Genomic DNA, 12015 nt, shown 5'->3' on the forward strand with positions numbered 1-12015 from the left:
CCATGTAAAATCATACAAACAAAAAACATGTATTTTTATGTGATCTACAATAAAACATGCTCCGTTACTTGTTTTTACCCCACATGCATTTTGAATATTACAAACTCATGTATTTCATGCAAACATGCGGACTGGTAAAGAGGCAGTTATGCTCTGCAGATCAGCTGTGCATCCCCCTGTTGTGCATTCGGTTAGCCTGAAGCCAAAACCAGGATGAGGATCTTATGACGACAGAGGCTCTGGCCATCTAGGCTGAGGGAAGTTATATGCAGCTTGATTCTCTGAAAAGACTGCAGCTGCAACCAAAGCTTGTGGGGCTTCTGATAGCTTCTCCTCATTAGGCTCACCCCTGTCCTCTGGTAGTGAACCTGCATCCTCAGGTCTTTCAATCACCCTGTTTGAGGATTTAAAGCAGGGAAAGGGGCACACCCTGTTTTCTGCTTGTGAGGATGCTGCAAATATAGCAGTTAACCTCTTAAAGACCCATAAATGCAATGCAGTGCAACAAAACATATGCAGAGTAACTGCAATGTTGGGGGAGGCTCAACGTCTATCAGGGCTGATAGCTCATTCTTAAGTCTCTACAGGGGAGGATAGTATCATGCAAGCACGATAAAGGGCCACCAGATTCAGGTGGCGATACCCTTTATATTCCTACCCCTGAATCCTCTTACGGGGAGACAAAAAAAGTCCTAAGCCAAAAGCAGAGGAACTTAACCCTGGTGCATCCACAGCTGAACTTAGTCTAACAAAATAATGCCAGCTAATCTGGACAACTAGATGCAGAGTAGGCGTCTTAGATTAATCTGTATCCAATCCACACAAGGTGCTTACGTGCCCAAGCTACTGTGTCCCCCTGGCTTTACAGAGCTCTGACGTCTGGGCCTTTTGAAGGGGCCGCCCTGCGTTTGCACGATGCCCCCCCTCGCGCACATGCGCGTAGGGAATGCGGGGGGAGAGAGGGATCCCCCAAGGAGCGCCGTGGACCCGGCCTACGAGGGACCCCCCATCGTGGCAGAGACTGAAGCGGAGGAAGTAAGCCGCACCATAGATCAGCTAACCTTAAGCTTCCGTTCCTGGAAAGCATGGTAAGCGAAACACCAGGCATGTCTTTTTTACTGCCTTTAGAGGTGGAAAACAGATAAGACATGCAGCTACTCATGACAATCCTATTGCAGAGGATTTAGGGGTACAAGCCCTCTCCAGGGGAGATCTATGGGTACTACAGCCATTCTGTCTAAACAGACATAGTGGTCTTCTTTGCCCAGGCACACCTGCATTATAGACAAGACCCAATAGCCCCTCAGGAGAGGACTAGGACCAGCTAGGGGAGGTATATGGGTGCCAAAGCCATCCTGTCTTAAAATACATAGTGGTTAAGTTGCCCATGCATAAAAAATAGGCGGGACCCATAGTCCCCCTACATGGAAGACCCACCGACGGACCAAGTCCTGTAGGTACCTCCGCTTACCTTACCACGCTGCAGGGTGTTGCAAAGCAAGAGGCCCAGCCTTCACCCCTCACCGCGGGCTTCGTCTCAGACCTTGAGGGACTGGGGTCCATAGCAGGTCACCTCTCCCCTGGACCTATATAGCACCCTGGCAACAGAAAAACATTTAGTCTTTGGTATCGACCAATGTTCTGGAACCCAGGGTCCAGCTCTCAGAGAGAAGCATTATAGGCAAAACCTTGTTCTTCGTACCGAGGCTCAGGTACCGTCCACTTTGGCTATGAAGCACCTTGGACGGATCCGGATTTATGGAATATCCAGCATGGATCCCTCCAGTGGAGCTCCTCAGAGCACATGTTCATTCGTGACCAACACCTTCGACACTGATGAAAAAACTGAGGTGCTCCCAGTATGGGAGGGGTAATATAGGGAGGGAACTTCCTGTTCCAATTGATTACACCAGTGTCCAGCACCTGATGGTGGAACATATAACCCACATAGTAATTATTAAGACTCTGTGTCCCGTGATGTACGATAAAGAAAGGAAAAATTCTTGGACCGTGAAAAAAAAAATAAGGACGCTACACATCTGCACGTCAGCAACAGAGTGCGTAAAAACGCTGGTCACTGCACTAGTGTGAATTGGGACTTGGAGGCAAGAGTACAAATAAAAAAAAGACAACCACCCCAATCTATAACTAGCCTTTGTAGCAACTTGCACATGTAAGGGCAATACACATTTTAAACAAAATTCCCAGCACACTTACCAGCTAGCCTGCAAAACAACCAAATTGACCCTGTCTAACAGTTTGTGTTGAAAACAGAGGGTTTTGGTTGCACACATTTGCAAATACATGCGTAAAGAGGCAAGAGGGCCAGCATTTTGAACTAATCACTAACTCCACTTGTAGAAATACAGTCCCAATTTGCTTCATGGTTATTTATATTTCTCAGTAATTAGGGAGCTATTATTCTGAGCAAATGCAGCCTGAAACCTGCTTCACTGTTACCTGCAAACATTTGTGTATGTACCTTTCTCCAGGCTTTCAGCAAACCAAGCAAACCAAACCAAACCAGCAATCAAAAAAATAATTTTGACTTTACTTGCCTAAAGTAGAAGCAGTCATCCTTGTCCCCATCTCTAGGCTTATTGCAATTAAAGACAGTTGCCTGCATATAAAAGAAAAGACATATATGCTTAGGTGTTGCAAAAAAAAAAAAAAAAAAAACCTCACAAACATTTGTCTTGAGCACAGAGAAATAAAGTGCGTTTGTGACATTTTCAGCTCTTCCATAAGCATTACTGAGTAAGGTAATGTAATGTGTCACTGTAGTAAACACTGACAAATGCTACACAAAATAATAAAATAGGATTCTTGCATTCACTGTATAAATCTTTTTCTTGGGACTCTAAAGATAGAGACCAGCATTATTAAAGGGTTATTGAACCCAAAAGCAAACATTTATTATGTTGCAGTTTACCAACTGTTAAGCAGCCGATACATGAATCAGTTTTTTTTTTTGTTCAAGCAGTGGTTTAACCACTTTAATACAGACACTTTCGCCCCTTCCTGCCCAGGACAATGTTCAGCTTTCAGCGGTGTCGCATTTTAAATGACAATTGCCGCGGGTCATGCAACACTGTACCCAAACCAAATTTTTATAGTTTTCTGCCCACAAATATAGCTTTATTTTGGTGGTATGCACAGTAATATTTACAAGTTAGGTACTCACAGTAGCTGGAGGTTTTGCCCCCATTGAATGAGCTTTCCATATTTTCATGGAGCAGTTAGCTTGACTGAGGTTTTTAATGACTTCTCCATCTTCAGAAAGAACATTACCACAAAGTCTAGATAATGACACAAGAGACCAGGTAATTAAATTGTTCTGTTGACTTAAACAAGGGTACATATTTTACAATCTAATTGTAAACATTGTATTTTTTGGGTAGTACATTACAGGACACATGGTTTATTCATATCCATTATGATAGGGTTATGCTGCCACCTTAAAGGAACACTAAAGGTTCGTTTTTTATTAGATCAATTGATTGCTGTAAGCTAGAGCATTTAAATATCACTTACCTCGTTTTTCCTTTTGACCTCCAAAATACAGTAATCCAGGTTGAAAATGCCATTTCCTGTCACTCCTCTTCTTGCTTTCCACCAGCATCTGAGCCGTTATGCAGGGTGGAAAGCAGAATGTGCTCACCCCCTCCCTATGACTACAGCCCTGCCTGAAGTTGCTCTCTTATCCCTCACAGGCATGGAGGCTAAGCCTAATGGGAACTGTAGTTCCCATTAGGCCGTGATGTAGCAAGAATGAATGCGCACCGCAAACCAGGAAGTCAGTGAGAATAATGATTCAGGAGTGACGGAGGTGAATAAAACAGCTTGATTTCAACAGCTATTAAACTAGTTATAATGCAAAACATTACTTTATCAGCTACTGTCAGACTTTAATTTAAGAGGAAAATATTTTTGTCTCTACAACCCCTTAAGACCCCATTCACACCTAGGCGTTTTTACGCCTGTAGCGCTACGCCGCTGCCGCCAGAGGGCTGAAATCAGATGTCCCTCTATGGAGATGGTTCACATCTCCACGCTGAACGCCGGACGCCTGTCGCCTGCCGCATGAAAAAAGGTCCCGGACCTTTTTTTCAGGCGTCTTCGAGCGTTCGGCTAGGGGATGGGAATCATCTCCATAGAGGGGGCCATCTTGGGGCACATCTAGGCGGACAATACCGGCGTTTTGTCGCCGCAAATCGCGGTACAAAACGCCGCTTATTTATACGCGATTTGCCGGCGACAAAACGCCGCAATTTCGTCCGTCTAGATGTGAATGCAGCCTTAAGGTGATGGGACAGAGGGAGGAAATGATTATCTTATCTCCAGCACTCAGGAAGAGATCATGAGAACCGTTGGTGAAATGAGAATATTAGGTGTGCAGATAAGCATCCTTTATGTCCACAGATGCTAGAAATTTTCCCTGCTGGAGGGAGGCAACTATTGGACCATACTGATTCCATATGTAATTTTTGCAGTCTGAGAACCTTATCGAGTCTCTTAAGAAAAAAGCGGCGCCTTCTGAGCATTTATTCAGATAAAAACATATAGAGATAGTGTACTCACAAACGGAGCTACTAACAGGCTTCATTAGGTGTATGTTCATCCGCTGTGATCCCAGGGAAGACTGTGGCCACAGTCTTCCCTGGGATCACAGCGGATGAACATACACCTAATGAAGCCTGTTATGTAGCTCCGTTTGTGAGTACACTATCTCTATATGTTTTTATCTGAATAAATACTCACCTGCTACGCTCAGAAGGCGCCGCTTTTTTCTTTTCTTTTTGTCCTTCAGATCACTTCATCTGACAGCCACTCTGCGGAAGTTTACTTATACGTATATCTTATTTTAATGGACATTACAATGGACTAATGTATTTCTATTAACCCTCTTCCTAATCATTTTTTGTGACCTGTGCCCGTTCCCCCCCCCCCCCCCCCCTTCCCAATAAGTATACTGGTACATGTCAGGAGTGCGCTCAATTATCTTGTGTTTTCATCGAGTCTCTTGAGGTCCAGGATAGGACAAACATCACTGTTCAGTTTCAAAACCGTAAAAAGCTTTAAGTAGAAACCTTTCTGTGGAACTTGAACGATCACTTCCTGAGGTAGCAGATTGAGTGCCCTGATATAAAATGCCCTTCAAGACCACTTAAAAGCAGAAAGTGTGGAGGGGGTACACTCTAAAATTCCAGCTTGAAACCTTGAGCCACTGTGTTGCAGATCAAACTGAATTGCAATGTCCCCTTGCCAAACAAGGCCTGCAAACATCTCCCACCCAGGCAAGAGGGAGTGCCCCTTCATTATGAGGCTAGGTACCCACTGGTACCATTTCTCTCTTAGCAGACTGCTGTGGGCAAGGGATGCAGAATGAGCCAGTCTCCTAATCTCAGATAGAAAATAAAGTGGTTGCAAAGGCCATTCCTGAAATTTGACCTAAGCACATATATCTGTAATGTTTACTTATTTCTCTCCAAAGCTCTAAGTGCGCTGTCTTTCTGCTGCTCCGTTTCTCTGTTACCAGCAGAGTCACTTCTGACAAGTTCTCGGAGGGAGCTTAGAGGTAGATGAGCAGAGAGCTTGTCTATTCAGAGTACAGCTCTACATGTTACTTCATTCCTCTGCCTATGTGGAAGTGGCTCCATTTCCTCCATTAGCTCTCACACAGTGTAAGCCCAGACTCCACACCCACTGCTGAATGAGGAAACAAGATTTCTAACACCCGATCTGCACATTCCAAAGAGTGTAGAAAGGGAAAAGACAGCAGATATACATGTAATACATATGTAGGAGATGTTTTTAATCTCTGTGTATCATCTGAGTCTATTCACTTCACTGGGTATAGGAGAGGGTTTACACTCACTTTAAAATTTTTACATAGACTACATAGACTGCAAAAGTATGACCATCACCTGAGACACTAGCAAATAAATAAAGCTATGCATGCAGCATTACCCTATCATAATGTATATGAAGATACCTGTGTTGAAGGATATATGATAATCTCCTTTAGATACAGCCACTAACTATGTTTGGTACTGGCTTAATTTTCATTTTGGCTGGATAAAAATACAAGTTATGAGCCAAAACGACCTGAATTTATGCACACTAAAAAAACTAAGAGAATAACAGGCAAAAATGTGGAATATGGGAATGACAGACATTTCACACAAATGTGCCTTCTCTATAATCTTCACATTTTGTCACACATCAATTCGTAGCACTGTTTAACATTATCCTTTTTTGTACATAACTCTTAAAAGCCTCAAATCTTATACAATTTAAGCTAACCTGCATCCTTTTCCTCAAGTCTAAATAGGCAGAATTTTGATTTACCTGTAAATTCCATATCTTGAGGACAGTATAAGGGGGAGAGTATTTATAGATTCTGGTTATAGGTTTGTATTGCCTTCAGGTGACTAGACAGTGGCAAACTGCTGAGGACACATCCTCTGGTTGCCACGCCTATAACCCTACCCATCCCCTTGAATCCTCGGTTTTGTAGCAGACAATACAGGGTAACAAAGGAAGAAGAGAGTGTGTGCCTGTGTTTGGCAGTGTAATCCAATGACACGGTGTCGGGCAGAGTCCTGCTTTCTGACGCAGAAGCAGGACACAGGAGCTCGTCCACACGGGTGTCCACAAAGGAGATCGCGTCTCCAATGGGGCACCCGACAGGAGGAGGAACCAGGAGTGACACTGAGGGTCCCCCAGAAGAGGAGTATTGTGGCCAGTTTGTGCAAAACCAAATGCACAGCAGAGGTAATATGACATGTTTTTTTTTTTTAAACCCTGAACCTTTACAATCCCTTTAATACCAGACCACCTCCTAGCATCATGACTAACATGACCAAAAAATTTTAGATTTGTCCAAATCCTTTAACGCAGAGTTCCGCCTTGGGCCCCCATACCCCCCCCCCCTGCAAAAATGTAAATTCTTCAATGGTCACTAAGGGGGTGTGGGGGGGGGTTGGGTAAAACTTCCGGAGCTCAAGTGGTTAAAAACTCTTGGTGGAATATCTGGCTATATTCATACACTGTGTGAACTTTCATTTCATAGTATTACTCTGAACTTTTTTTTTTTTTTTTTTTTTTAGTTTTGATGTATTTGCTTTTCTTTCTTCTTAAGGTCCAGGCTTCCCCCATCAAATAGTGCATGCCCCTGAAGGACCCCCAAGGTTTTACTGAGGTTGCAGACTTTTTTTTTCTATTAATGTATTATAAATGAAGGATTTGAAGAAATAATTGAAGAATCCGAAGATAAAATATTAAACTAGTTAAAGTGGTTGTTACCTTTGAAAAGGATTCACTGGCAGTCCCTCTGTTTTATCCAGGGATAAAGCACTTTTTTTCAGCTATATCCAGGCTGGTCACGTGACTTCCAGCCACTCTGCTACTCTGATCCAGAGCTACAGCAGGAGGGGCCAAGATCTCCCTCTGACATCAGCCCCTCCCGATGTAGCCCTGGATTGGAGAAGCAGAGCGGCCAGGAGTCACGTGACCGCCATGCATATAGCTGAAAAAAGGTATTTAGAGGCTTTGTTTATAAAAAAAAAAAAAAAAAACACACTTACAGAATTCATTATCAATGGATAGAACAGAGGGGGCTGCCAGGGAAAATTGTTAAACTTTGACACAGATACAGAGCCGACAGCCAGAGAGGGAGAGCAGAGCTGAGGATGACGAAGGCACATAAACAGACCACGGTAATCAGGGCTCAGCAGCCATGATTATCATGGGCGGTACAGAGAGAGGGAAACGGGAACAGACTGGGCCAGATTCAGGAACATCAGCGGATCTTTGGTCCGGCGCAGTGCATCTTTTTTTACCACTGCGCCGGAGCATGCGCAAGAGAGGCATGCTAGTGATTCAGGAAACTTTTTTCCTGTCTCTTGCCCGGCATGGCGGATTTTACACGGCGTAAGGCGGCGTTAGCGCGGCGTAAGGCGGGGTTAGAATAAAATGGGTGGCTCCCTATGCTAATGAAGTGCCGACCGTGGCGCAGGGGTCACGCCGGGGCGCATCTTAGACCGCACATGCTCAGTGACATCCAGGGGTAAATGTCCCAATCTGCACATGCTCAGAACTGCGCCCCGGCGTGATCCCTGAGCTACGCGACCCACTACCAACGCCCAGTCCATGAATCAGCCCAGACTTCCGCCCTGCAGGTGCAAAATGTACTGAAGCTTTTTTTTTTTCTAAGCTAGGTCGTTTGCATTTGTGGTGGGGCAGTTATGGCTGATGAGAATCCTCAGGTGGGCGGATGACCAATTTCAGCCCAGAGGAGGGGCTGTAATTATTGAGGGCCTCTCCCAACATGGGGACCGCCTCTATGGGCCACAGAGTGGCCTGCCCCCTGGCATGTTGGCACACAGATGTGTTGTCCAGCAAGTGTTGTTGCTCAGTTCGTTTGTAACGCTGCTGCTTTAGCTGCTCTCCAGCTGACCTCTGCAAGTTTGGTGTAAAGTTACCCCTGCTTTATAAAGGGTAACTTTCCGCTGCAAACCAGAGTTACACGCACCGGGAGTAGCCTGCGCCGGCAATTCGTAATTTGCTGAACTCGGACCAACTCCCTCATTTGCATATTTAAAATAGAAAAACCAGGGCCCGCGCTAGTTCAGACCAGCGTAAAATGGGCGCCCACAGCCGCACCGGCGTGGAAAGGTCCAAACGAAAAAAAAAAATCTACGTTACGGCGTAATATTGTTTGCTGAATACGGCGCGGAGATACGCCGGCGCAATTGGCATTTACGCCGCGCATCTCAGTCTACACCGGCGGAAATTGTTCCTGAATCTACCCACCGTTTTTTTTTTTTTTTTTTACAGCTTAGACAGCACAAACACTGTCCTGTTTATCTGTTATAAGGGAACAGAAGCTCACAAACACTTTTAACCACTTAAGCCCCGGACCAATACGCTGTCTAAAGACCCAAGGTGTTTTTACAATTTGGCAATGCGCCTGCTCTAACTGGTAATTGCGCGGTCATGCAATGTTGTACCGAAACGAAAACTTGCGTCCTTTTCTTCCCACAAATAGAGCTTTATTTTGATGGTATTTGATCGCCTCTGCGATTTTTATTTTTTGCAATATAAACGCAAAAAAGACCGTAAATTTTGAAAAAAAATTATTTTTCTTATAACCAAAAAGTAAAAAAAAAAATCGAATAAACTAAATTTTAGTCAAACATTTAGGCCAAAATGTATTCAGCCACATGTCTTTAGTAAAAAAAATCGCAATAAGCGTTATATTTATTGGTTTTCGCAAAAGTTATAGCGTCTACAAACTTGGGTACATTTTCTGGGAATTTACACAGCTTTTATTTTATGACTGCCTATCTCATTTCTTGAGGTGCTAAAAATGGCAGGGCAGTACAAAACCCCCCCAAATGACCCATTTTGGAAAGTAGACACCCCAAGAAACTGCTGAGAGGCATGTGAGTCCGTTGAATATTTAATTTTTTTGTCCCAAGTGATTGAATAATGACGAAAAAAAAAAAAAAAAAATGTTTACAAAAAGTTGTCACTAAATGATATATTTCACTCACATGCCATGGTTATATGTGGAATTGCCCCCCCAAAATACATTCTGCTGCTTCTCCTGAGTACGGGGATACCACATGTGTGGGACTTTTTGGGAGCCTAGCCGCATACGGGGCCCCAAAACCCAAGCACCGCCTTCAGCATTTCTAAGGGCACAAATTTTTGATTTCACTCCTCACTACCTATCAAGGTTTCGAAGGCCATAAAATGCCAAAATAGCAAAAAAAAAAACCAAATGACCCCATTTTGGAAAGTAGACACCCTAAGCTATTTGCTGAGAGGCTTGTCGAGTCCATGGAATATTTTTATATTTTGGACACAAGTTGCGGGAATATGACAAACTGATTTTTTTTTGCACAAAGTTGTCACTAAATGATATATTGCTCACACATTCCATTGTTATATGTGGAATTGCACCCCAAAATACATTCTGCTGCTTCTCCGAGTACGGGGATACCACATATGTGGGACTTTTTGTGAGCCTAGTCGCATACGGGGCCCCGAAACAAAGCACCCGCCTTCAGATTTCTAGGCATACATTTTTGATTTCACTCCTCACTACCCTATCACTACCTATCACAGTTTTTGAAGGCCATAATAAAATGCCAAGATGTCCACACAACCCCCCCAAATGACCCCATTTTGGAAAGAAGACACCCCCAAGCTATTTGCTGAGAGGCATGTTGAGTCCATGGATATTTATTTTATGGCCCCAAGTGATTGAATAATGACCCAAAAAAAAAAAAAAAAAAAATTTTACAAAACGTTGTCACTAATGATATATTTCTCACATATGCCATGGGCATATGTGGAATTGCACCCCAAAATACATTCTGCTGCTTCTCCTGAGTACGGGGATACCACTGTGTTGGGACTTTTTGGGTGCCTAGCCGCGTACGGACCCCGAAAACCATTCACCGCCTTTCAGGTTTCTAAGGGCATAAATTTTTGATTTCACTCCTCACTACCTAACACAGTTTCGAAGGCAATATAAATGCCAAAACCAGCACAAAACCCCCCCAAATGACCCCATTTTGAAAGTAGACACCCCAGCTATTTGCTGAGAGGCATGTTGAGTCCATGGAATATTTAATTTTTTTGCCCCAAGTCACTGAATAATGACCAAAAAAAAAAAAAATACAAAACGTTGTCACTAAATGATATATTTCTCACACATGCCACGGTTATATGTGGAATTGCACCCCAAAATACATTCTGCTGCTTCTCTGAGTACGGGGATACCACATGTGTGGGACTTTTTGGGAGCCTAGCCGCGTACGGGGCCCCGAAAACCAAGCACTGCCTTCAAGATTTGTGTGAGTGAAATCAAAAATTTATGTCCTTAGAAATCTTGAAGGCGGTGCTTGGTTTTCGGGGTCTCATACGCGGCTAGGCTCCCAAAAGTCCCACACATGTGGTATCCCCGTACTCAGGAGAAGTAGCAGAATGTATTTTGGGGTGCAATTCCACATATAACCATGGCATGTGTGAGAAATATATCATTTAGGACAATGTTTTGTACATTTTTTTATTTTAATTTTTTTTGGTCATTGATTCAATCACTTGGGGCAAAAAAATTAAATATTCCATGGACTCAACATGCCTCTCAGCAAATAGCTTGGGGTGTCTACTTTCCAAAATGGGGTCATTTGGGGTTTTTTGTGCTATTTTTGGCATTTTATGGCCTTCAAAACTGTGATAGGTAGTGAGGAGTGAAATCAAAAATTTGCGCCCTTAAGAAATGCTGAAGGCGGTGCTTGGTTTTCGGGGTCCCGTACGCAGCTAGGCTCCCAAAAAGTCCCAAACATGTGGTATCCCCGTACTCAGGAGAAGCAGCAGAAGTATTTTAGGGTGCAACTCCACATATAACCATGGCATGTGTGAGCAATATATCATTTAGTGACACATTTTTCTTTTTTTTTTTTTTTTCTCATTATTCAATCACTTTGGACAAAAAAAAAAAAAATCAATGGACTCAACATGCCTCTCAGCAGTTTCCTTGGGGTGTCTTCTTCCAAAATGGGGTCATTTGGGTTTTTTTTGTGCTATTTTTGGCATTTTATGGCCTTTCGAAACTGTGATAGGTAGTGAGGAGTGACAATCAAAAATTTACACCCTTAGAAAGCCTGAAGGCGGTGATTGGTTTTTGGGGGTCCCGTACGCGGCTAGGCTCCCAAAAAGTCTCACACATGTGTATCCCCGTACTCAGGAGAAGCAGCAGAATGCATTTTGGGGTGTGAAATTCCACATATGCCCATGGCATGTTTGAGGCAATATATCATTTAGTGACAACTTTGCGCAAAAAAAAAAATATATATATATATATATTTATATTTCCCGCAACTTGGGTCAAAATCTAAAATATTCCATGGACTTAAGTGCCTCTCAGCAATAGCTTGGGGTGTCTACTTTCCAAAATGGGGTCATTTGGGGGGGTTTATCAATTGTCCTGGCTTTTTA

At 43.4% G+C, this 12015-nt stretch overlaps 1 protein-coding gene across 1 annotated transcript in view; it reads right to left on the reverse strand.

Moving 5' to 3' along the window:
- The window catches only part of SMCHD1 (structural maintenance of chromosomes flexible hinge domain containing 1), a 504574-nt gene that overhangs the window by 197291 nt on the left and 295268 nt on the right, over positions 1–12015 (reverse strand). Inside the window, exons 33-34 of the mRNA XM_040354031.1 lie at positions 3185–3299; positions 2559–2620 (exon numbers count right to left, since the gene is read on the reverse strand). Of these exons, the coding sequence (XP_040209965.1) occupies positions 2559–2620; positions 3185–3299 (177 nt within the window). The remainder of the gene's footprint in view (positions 1–2558; positions 2621–3184; positions 3300–12015) is intronic.

This window comes from Rana temporaria, chromosome 5 (assembly GCF_905171775.1).
Source record: "Rana temporaria chromosome 5, aRanTem1.1, whole genome shotgun sequence".
NCBI lineage: Eukaryota > Metazoa > Chordata > Amphibia > Anura > Ranidae > Rana > Rana temporaria.